This window comes from Lonchura striata, chromosome 8 (genome assembly GCF_050655825.1).
Source record: "Lonchura striata isolate lonStrDom1 chromosome 8, ASM5065582v1, whole genome shotgun sequence".
NCBI lineage: Eukaryota > Metazoa > Chordata > Aves > Passeriformes > Estrildidae > Lonchura > Lonchura striata.
In genome coordinates this window covers 30,786,600-30,797,087 of record NC_140710.1, presented here as the reverse complement: position 1 = coordinate 30,797,087, position 10,488 = coordinate 30,786,600, and the positions used below count along the sequence as shown (strand labels likewise).

The window sequence follows — 10,488 nt, the reverse complement described above, 5'->3', positions numbered from 1 at the left end:
TGGAAAATTAACCAGGTTGTTTTATTGTCCAAATTGACAGAAATGCAAAAAAACAAACAAACAAAAAAACCAAAACAAACAGAACCTAAAAAACAACCCCCCCACAAAAACCCAAAACCCCCCCAAAACCCTAAATAACCCCCAACAGCAGCAACAACAAAAACCCCCAAAACCCCCAAAACTGCATAGCTGATGCCAACAAAAAGATCCCATTTCCCTTGTATTCTTGGTTTAAATATTTTAAAGTACAGGTAGAGAGGACGGACAAAATTTGGGTGAAGTTTTCCAGAAGTTACATGAATTTCCTGCTTCAGTGATCTGACAGATCCTCCTTAAATTCCAAGAAGACTTAAGTGACATAGTAAAAACCAGGCTTGTTAACACCTCATACAGAACACCCCAAAATTATTAACTACTACAGAAACTTCAGACCTAATAATTTTCTATTGGATGAGTTTTGTACAGTATTGACTCCTTAATGGAATAGAGATCTGACAAGGAGGTTTGGAAAGCTTTTAAATATGGCAAGAACAATGGAGCAGATAGGATTTAGGAGCAGACTATTCCTGAGAGAAGCTTTGTGGTTGTCTCCTGACCCCTTAGAAGCTGCTGCCCTGGAGCAGTGCGTGGGTAGGAGGATGCCAGGAGGTGCTTTTCTCCTTCCCAGTCCCCTGGCTCATCCATAGCCCAGTCCCTGCAGTCTCACTGGGCAGTCAGGAGTGGCCAGGGTCCTTCTGCATGGCCAGCATCCACACAGGGACACACTGCTCAGGGAAGCCCTCCTGCCTCTCCTCCCTCAGGATGGTGAGTCCGCTCATCTCGATGAGGCTGTGCAGGATGTTCAGGTCTCGGATCACGCTGCTGTCCAGGCAGTCCAGGGTGCAGCCCTCCCTGGCCACATTGTCCTTCAGAATGATGACACCGTTATCCTTCAAGCCACCCTGGCAGCGGATGAGAAACTCCAGGAGATCTTTGTCTGTCAGATATCCTACAGGTGAAAATATGGTGTCTTAGGTTGGAAATGGGGGTGTGCATTCTATTCTTATCTGTCAGATGTGGGGGAGTCATCAGCTGTTAATTGGGCAGTTTTCTTTATCTCTTCCACAGCCCATCCTCCCTGCAGGAGATCTCTGCTGTTCATGGGCCAGTGAGTGTCCATGCATGGCTGAGAAAATTCCATCATCCCATAGGGAGATGCTCTGCCCAGGGAGGAGCCAAGCATTCCTACCTGGATCCAATCTGACCTGGGAACAGCACAGCAGCCTCTGCCCCCTGCATTCCCAGAGGAGCAGCTTCCTTCCCCCTGCATTCCCAGAGGAGCAGCTTTCTTCCCCTGCATTCCCAGAGGAGCAGCTTCCTTCCCCCTGCATTCCCAGAGGAGCCCAGGCCCATCTCCCCCAGCCCTGGAGCTCCAGAGGAAAACTCCCCCCTTTTGATCCTGCTCCAGCAGAAGCACAGCTGGCACTGGAGGAGGGCTGAGCCACCCTGGGATGGGACTGAGCCACCTCCCTGACACACAGGGGACAGGGCCTGTTCTGGCTCTGGCAGTGGGGTTTTGTATTACTGCATTGTTTATTTTATTATTATTTTATTATATTTTCTTCCCTGAAAAAGAACTGTTATTCCTGCTCCCAAGGGCCTGAGAGCCCCTTAATTTCAAAATTATAATAATTCAGAGGGAGGGGGTTTGCATTTTCCATTTCAGGGGAGGCTCCTGCCTTTCTTAACAGACACCTGTCTCTTCAAACCAAGACAGATGGAAAATAGATCAGTTAACCATTCAGACATGTTGGAAGGGTGCCTTGATCTGAGTCTCCATAGCCTGTTTATTGCAGAAAATTATTAATCAAGTCCTGCCAGATTTAACTAGGAAACTTTGGACAAATAAACGAGATCAAATACAAACTCCAATCAATATTTGGGATCCATAGTGGTAGCGGCAACAGATGTGGACAGAAGCCACTGAGGAGAGTGGAGAAAATAGCAGGTGCTGAAGGGTTCTTTAATCTGGTGGTTTAAGTTATAATAAGAATCAGTGGCAGGAGGCTGGAGCCAAGCAAATTCATATAGGGAATAAGTGACAACTGTTTAACAGTGTAAGCACTTACCCATTGGAAACTACCAACAGAAGTGGGGTTTACCACCTCTTGAAGTCCTCAAACCAAGTGTGGTTGAATCTTTCAAGATATGTTTTAATTGAACACCAACTACTGGCTTAGCACGGGGGTGAAGGAATGAAAAGAACAGCTTGGGATATAGAGTAGGTCAAACTAGATAATCCCAGTCCTCTCTGCCTTCTACTGCTAAAAATCTCTGTACTGTATCCTTCTATCAAAAGAGGTCTGGACCAAAGATCCAGCAAAGAATGCAATGCTAATTCCACAACCCCAATTAAACTCCTCATGTTACTTCATACCCGGTGGGATTTTTGCAGATATGTATATATTATAAAATAGTGCTTTTTTCCAATGTTATCGAGATTCTGTTTCTTATCCTTCCTTCTCAAAGATCAGGAGTTCTGTTGAGAACAATGGTGTAGAGCTCAGAGAAGACCAAAATGAGAATTCTCATGAGAAATATCTAACATGAATAAACAAGGACAGATGATCAGAAACAGAACTAAAAACTTGGAAAAAATAATCACCTGTATTTTCTAGTAAAACTATTTTTTTTCTTAATGGAAGACTTAAACTTTTATAAATGGAAGTTGTCATTTCAAAACCACATTTTGACACAGCATGTCAAGTTTCTTTAACCACTCCTAATAAAAAAACCTTCAGAAAAAAACACCAAAAATTAAAATAAAAAAGCCCCAAAACCTGAAGCTGAATACCTTTTAAGTTGAAGGAAAATGGTAATTTCTAGATGAAATATAAGCTTGCCCTTTTACTTTTTTTACAAAATGACTGCTGGGGTTCACATGTTTATGCATGCATAAAACAAATCTTAAGATTTCATTGGCAAGACTCATTGAAGCTTTTGAACATCTATTTTTGAACTTATTTTTCTCATTACTTGGCTTTTAGTGTAGTTTCCTAAGAAAATGAGATCTTCAAGGTACTGCTTTCTAGCAGACAGTCCTGCCCTTGCTCCATCAAATGAATTTGTTGGCATATGTCAGCCAAATTCAAGATAGGGGTAGTAGTTTGATTAATGATTAAGATGACTCCATATTTCCTTGACATTGATGGAGAAAGAAGATTCAACTGTGTGTCTATGCTAAGAATATGATATGCTCCCTTAGTTAGGAGCCACATATCTGACCAGCACAGCCTTAGATAGATCTAAGCTCAATCCTCCTCATTTTGACTTGGATTTGCTCAAAAGGTGAGGCAGGAGCTACATTTTCTGCAATGACTCATTATTAAAGAAAAGCAAAAATACGAAGGAAAATTATGCTGGTCTAAAGCAATTTGTTCAGACCTCCTCTTATGCCTTAATTAATAATTAATTAATTAATAATTCCTTTTGGTGTCTGAAACTGCACCCTGGACACTTTGGTTCACAGATTAAGAGAAAACCTTCATTCCACTGCACAGATTTTTTTTTTTTTTTTTTTTTTTTTTGTAAGGTACATAGCCCTCATTATCTGTTTGTTTTAAATGCTACAGGGCATTTACTGGGGCAGCTGCAGGAGAAGAAGCAGATGTTTCTTATAGGAGGGGCTACTGTGGAACATAGCTAAGGGAACTTATGCCTGATAAACATCAGTGCTCGTAATAAGACCTGATCTGATTTTACCGATATTGGTGATTTCACTATATGGTGATTTTCACTATGGCTTTTTTCCTGATTGTTTCCTGAAATACCTCAAAGCCTGGATAATCAGGAGATTCAGAAACCAGTGTTCACAAGTGTGGTCAGCCCTGTGCATCTCTCTCCACCTAAGAAAAAGCACTCCTGCTCCAGAAAATCCGTAAGTGGGGCCTCACCCTCAGCTGCACCTTTGCATGCAGGCTGCTCTCCAGGAACTGGCACATTTCTCCAACTGAAAAAAAACAACTTGATTCATACCCACTGTGCATGTGGCCTGGGGGAACTCTCAGAAGTCTCTCATGATGTTTTAGGAAGTCGTCTCAAAGATCTGAGAACCTCCTTGGAGCACAGGCAGACTGTTCTGTGAGATGTCAGGCTAGAAAGATCATGCAGAACTAACCTGAAACCCACTGAATCCAGATGACATCGTATCTTTGTGGGGCTGGTGTGAATTCCTGAAGGCTTTTGCAGTAATACATCTCTACTCTGTCCTCCTTGCCCTGCAGGTAGTTTGGGACCTCAGCCAGGAAATTCTCCATCATATCCACCAGCTCCACACTCTTGAAAACAGGCAGCAGGACATGCTTGCTGATCCGACCTATCCCAGAGCCACAGTCCAGGGCACGGCTGGTGCCAGCCTTCCCCACCCCCTGTGGGATAAAAGAAAATTATTGGAAATCTGAAAAATACTACCTGAAAAAAATCACAGCAACCATGTGTCTTAAGTTCAGATAGGGTATTCTATTTGTCATCTGTCAGAGGTGGAGCAGTTATTTTCTGTTCATTGGGCACTTTTCTTTATCTCTTCCATAACTCATCCTCCCTGCAGGAGATCTCTGCTGTTCATGGCCACTGAGTGTCCCTGCATGGCTGAGAAAATTCCATCATCCATGGGGAGATGCTCTGCCCAGGGGAGGAGCCAAGCATTCCTACCTGGATCCAATCTGACCTGGGAACAGCACAGCAGCCTTTGCCCCCTGCATTCCCAGAGGAGCAGCTTTCTTCCCCCTGCATTCCCAGAGGAGCAGCTTCCTTCCCCCTGCATTCCCAGGGGAGCCCAGGCCCATCTCCCCCAGCAATGGAGCTCCAGAGGAAAACTCCCCCCTTGTGCAGGATCCTGCTCCAGCAGAAGCACAGCTGGCACTGCAGGAGGGCTGAGCCACCATGGGATGGGACTGCTGCCACCTCCCTGACCCACAGGGTGACAGGGCCTGTTCTGACCCTGGCAGTGGTTTGTTTTCTTTTTTTGTAATATTGCATTTGTATTTTTAGCTTCCCTAATAAAGAACTGTTATTCCTGCTCCCATATATTTGCCTGAGAGCCCCTTAATTTCAAAATTATAATTTAGAGGGAGGAAGTTTACATTTTCAATTTCAAGAGAGGCATCTGCCTTCTTTAGCAGACACCTGTCTCTTCAAACCAAGACACCATGTTACCCACTATGTGTCCAGACAGCCTGGTGTCTTCTATCCTTATCTTTGCAGGGCTGTTGGGGGATTGATAAGAATTAGCAGAGATTTGGGTGCTGATGTCTGAGCTGAGCTGGGCTCTCACATACCTGGGCTGCTGCTGCTGGGGCTTCTCACTGCATTTAGTGCTGTACAGTAAGTTTTTGCTTGGCGTAAGAAGAGACAGAGTCTTTCACAAGTTTCTGGCTTTCTCAGAAGATCCACTACTCTTTGTAAAGTCCTTGCAACTTCAAATGTTCATACCTCACAGGCAACTACGTGGCTAGATAAGCCTCATTCTGTGCCCTGGAAAGGCTAATAAAAAAGGAAGCATACACCAAATTCTGTATGCAAGCAGTAACTTCTGCAGCACAGAACTCCTGACGTGCCCATGGGCATTTCTACAGATACACAGAATTCCTGGGATCAAAGTGCAGTCCTCAAAACAAATTTTGTTTTAACTAAGACCTTGGAGTGGTAGGTAACTTACATCTCAAGAAGTTTGGGCTGGAGCATATACAGGATTTCTCTTTTAGGCATAGAGACACAAAGGATGATTGACTAGGTTTTGCTTAACTGTTCCTTTTTTCTTCATAAATGTCATCTTTGGACAGAGATCAGACATGAAAAAATGTGGCACAAAGGCTGTGACTATGATAAAATAATGAAGCGCTGTAAAAGAAGCTTTATAATGAAAGCTGTATTTTACCCCTAAAGCTTCCATTCTATCTATAAAACAGCTCTTAAGAGCCTGCTGCTGTTCTGTAAAACAGAAATTCTGAGCCGACACATGCACTGACTGTGGGATAGGAGCTCCCCTGGCTAAAGTTATCTGTTAAACAAATATATTAAAAGCAAATGTAAACACCTTTTCCCTGTCCTCTGGAACTGAGTGTTGAAGTAAAAGCCATGGGCCAAAGTCCCTGCTGCAACTTCACTGCACTCAAAGCAATAAGCTCAGGAAGAGTCTTGCTCTTCCTGCTTATTGGGAGACCCCCCCCGCCCTTTGTAATGAACCCAGCATAAATCATGTAACTCACACTTTTTTGGCCTGGCTTCAGTGGGTAATTCAGTAGATTATTAAGGTCAAAGGACAGCACTGTCAATGACATGACTATGAATAGCTCAGGCGAGCATCTGATTACATGGAGTAATTGTAGAAAGAGCACACAGCCCTCAAGGGCTCTCACCAGTCTCTAGGGCTGTTGCTCCCAATTTGTATACCCAGGAAGATTAATCTCCTGATGTGTGCATAAGTCCACAGACCTTCAACCCTACTGGGCTCTGGAGACTACCTGTTTGTAGTTAGCCAGAAAATGGGAGCCATTCTTCATCCACAGGCTGCACCAAGAACATATCCCACAGCTCTTTTATTCCAAACGAAATTTATGAGTGCCCGACTTAGATTTAGAGAACAATTTTGGGGTGTATATGTGTCCTAAAGGACAGTGATTCTGAGTAATGGGAAGCAAGTAGTCAGAGGAGCAGTCAGTCTCAAATTTTGAAGCCTGTTCTGGCTTACAGTTCCTGGTGCTACTTCAGGTCTTGGAAGGTCCTGCACTTGGGTTTTACTGAGGACCAGACTAAGAGGTAACAAGGAGTTCAGGAAAGGAGAAGGAACTGTGTCTTGAATCTTTACAAGGTGGATTTCCATATTGTTGGTTGGCAGATACATACAGGTCTACACTGATGGGATTAATTAAAAATCTTTGAGAAAGCTGCTGAGAAAACTGGGATGATTTACCAAAACCACCAACAGAATTCAACAAAAAGCCAGGTGATTCCTTCAACATTTATGTTTCACAAAGCATTTGTGTTTCACAGAATCTACAGTCATAGCAGGCACTCAAAATAGGGAATTCATCATTTAAAACAGGGAATTAATCTCCCATGACATGTCACAGCAAGGACTTCTGATGACACATCTCCATGTGCCGTGGAGAAGAAGGAAAGGGAACAGTCATGGGAGATGAAGTTCGATCCCACACTTTGCTGAAAAGGAGTGAGAGCTTCCAGCAGTCAGTTGAGAAGCCCTGTGAAACACCACGGCTCCATTTGTAATGAAAATGTTGACATAATTCCATGTTCAGCTAATATATTTTCAGTTTGGAAGTGCTTAGGGCTTTGACAGAGTATTAACATTTTCCTTGGAAGGCAAACATTTTCCCAAAAGTCTAATTGAGTTGAAAATCAGACTCCTTATTTTAAAAAATGGTATAAGTGAAAACTGTAAGCCAGAACAGGCTTCAGAATTTGAGACTGACTGCTTCTCTGACGACTTGCTTCCCATTACTCAGAATCACTGTCCTTTAGGATACATATACACCCCAAAATTGTTCTCTAAAGCTAAATCAGGCACTCATAAATTTTGTTTGGAATAAAAGAGCTGTGGGATATGTTCCCAGTGCTACTTCAGGTCTTGGAAGAGCAGAAAGGCAGTGGAGTTATGTACGACAAAAAAAGGAATCAGAATTCAAGAAATAGATAAAAAATCCCAGTGGTTTTCCTTCTAAATAAATAAATAAAGATCATGTTTTCAACAACATCTCTTCTATCACCCTGATCAAACTGGAGAAAAATCACTTTTCAAGAAGTTTTCACTCAGCAAGTAACCAATCCTGCAGGTGAGCTGGGGGCAAGAAAGGGAGAAAGCGTTGAGGGCAGAGAGGGAGCCATAAAGTCAATATAATCTCCATCAGTAATATTTTACACACCTACAGCTCACAACCGACGTTGAATTAATGCTTCCTTTGTTTTCTTTATTTTCTTTTTTATTCGCTACCTCCGGATTAGGCACTTGGAAACACAGTGCCTGTGTGGACATGGAGGCATTAGCAGGCTGCCATAAATATGCAGGGCTGTAGCTGTGCTGATAACCCTGTACCTGAGACAGCCTGGAGCTTGTCTGCAGAGCCCTGCTGGCTCAAGCCGTGTTGCTCTTGGTTTGAGTTCTGCCCACACACACATAAAACCTCTTAGCTCCAGCACAGTGGCACTTTCAACCCCGCTCGACTCGCCCGCGAAGCTAAAATGTAAGTGAAGCCCTCAGTCTGTTCCTGTAATTCCTTCCATGTGCCCAGGCAAGATGAATTCTTTTCTCCAAAGAAATCTGTAGCTCAGTTTACAGTGGTGCTAAGGATCATGCTAAGAAATGCCATACCTGAAGGTATGCAACATCAGTCATGGAAGGGAAATGTCACTGTGTGGCATTTCCACGCCAGCCAAACTAACTCAAGAGGGGTAATTTGAGTGGAACCGGGCAAGTATTTGTTTAGGGAGCACTGGTTTTGCCAGAATGTAGAGTTTTAAATGAATGAAACTCTCTGTGAAACTGATATTTCAAATCTAGAGAATAGTTTTTAGCCAAAAAAACATGGGAAAGAATGTTGAAAATGTCAAAGTACTTTTTTTTCCCCCCATAACTTTCAAGGAATAAAGAAACCAAACTTGTCAACTTTCATTTCTAAAGAGCATTTTTAATTTTGCAATTGACTTGAGCTCTTGAAAACAAAAAGTTTTTCAGAAAGTGAAATAATAAAAAAATTGTTCAGCTCATCTGAAACAAATTTTCTTATTTTCCAATTTTGTTAAACTTATCTTTTAAAAAAAGAAAGTATATTAGGGTGAAGCAGATTTTTTTTTTCTATCATGATCACCTTATGGTTTTAAAAAAAATATTCATAGATCCATAAACTTGGTAAGAGAGTTCATTAGTTTTATTATCAAGTCACTGCTATAGAAATATCTGTATCTGGTTGAGCAGGATTCAAATTTCAGTAGTAAGAAAGAAAAATAAACCATAAGGAACATAATCAATTGGCTACATCTCAACAGACAACGGACTTTAACAAACAAATCAGAATAAGCAAAAGGTGCAGGCTCCTTTCTGTTTATTTTTAGTTTTTTTCTTGTTTGATCTTGGCCATTCAGAATATCCTTTCTATCCCTGGCTAATTATAGGAGTAGGAATTTTGCTCTGGAGTATTTTGTATCTGTCATCACAGCTGATGCATTGGGTATGATTCCCCTTTGGCATGTGAAACTCTGTCACAGACTGTACTTTCCTTTTCAGGTCTTGGAGAGGAGAAGGTGTAACAGTGTGACACAAACCTGCTGCAGGAAACTGCATCTCTGTGATGTCTAGGAAGGGTGAAATCTTCCCCTGAGCACACACTTCTGCACCCCCTGAATTCCACAAATGTCCTTAAAACAAGACTTACATAAAATGCAAGGGATGTACTTGGACTGCATTTCATTTTCCTTCTGAAAATGCCGTTTTCAGAAGCGTCATGCAGAAATGTTACCATCAGCTTCAGCTCCTCACTGAACCTCCTTTTTATTTTCTCATTTTGTGTTTATTGACAGCATGATACCATATAGGGAGGCTCTGGGAAGCCTTTTTTTGCCTTGGCATTAGTACAAATGATTGTTGATACAGAAATATGCAGCTATTCACTTGTGTTTTGCTTGCTCACAACCCCAAAAATCTCCCTCTATCAGGTATAGCAAACTTTGCCACCACTTGCCCTTCACTGGTCTGCATGATTACTATCTGCTGTCAAGCCACACTCATTTTCCATCCCAATACATTTAAATTGTGCCCTTTTTTTTCCATCTACAACATCTAATTAACCTATTGAGCTTTCTTCCCACAGTGGATCATTAAGGCTAAAAAAAAGTCATCTGGCTATCCCAAATTTGTACATTTGAGCAGAAAATTAAAGACCCATGGTAGCATTATATAGAACTAGTCATTTTGTCAGCAGGAGAACTTAACAAATTTGTTTGTGGATTCTTTAACATCTAATACTGTTGTTGAGCTGATTTAATGGGCTCCTTCCCTAGGAAAAAGGAAGGGCAGTCAGAAAACCATAAGGCCACACTTCTAAAGGTTTTCAGATTTCTAAAGACAGTTTTAGAACTCAACAGGATTTTCAGAAACCTAACAACCAAAGTGATACTGCTCTTAATATCCCACTTGGCATCTCCTTGCAATTCAGGCCAAAGCAGACCTTTCAAGATGTTTACAGACCTTTAGCAATCTGCCTGAAAAGGTGCTCAGTGACACTGGAATGTTTAAGGAAAAATATTTTGCCTAATGTGTAGCCTCTTCCATATGCTTCTAGTGTGTGGGAGATGGTAGGTTTTGTTGCAGCCTTCTTAGAAATATCTATGAATAGGCAAACCAGAAACTGGACATTTAGTCTCAGCTATTTTCCCAACTGGACTACAAGAATTTGCCCAGACAAATCTGCCACAGAAGCCAACAAGGATTTTATCATG

The 10,488-nt window shown here is 42.0% G+C and overlaps 1 protein-coding gene across 2 annotated transcripts in view; it reads right to left on the bottom strand.

The window, feature by feature from the left end:
* NTMT2 (N-terminal Xaa-Pro-Lys N-methyltransferase 2) overlaps positions 1-10,488 on the bottom strand; it is a 33,636-nt gene continuing 23,148 nt past the window's right edge. For both annotated transcript variants that reach the window (XM_021545853.4, XM_085586831.1), the window contains 2 exons: positions 4,157-4,406; positions 1-988 (listed from right to left, as the gene is read on the bottom strand). In XM_021545853.4, the coding sequence (XP_021401528.2) occupies positions 714-988; positions 4,157-4,406 (525 nt within the window). In that variant the 3' untranslated portion in view covers positions 1-713. The remainder of the gene's footprint in view (positions 989-4,156; positions 4,407-10,488) is intronic.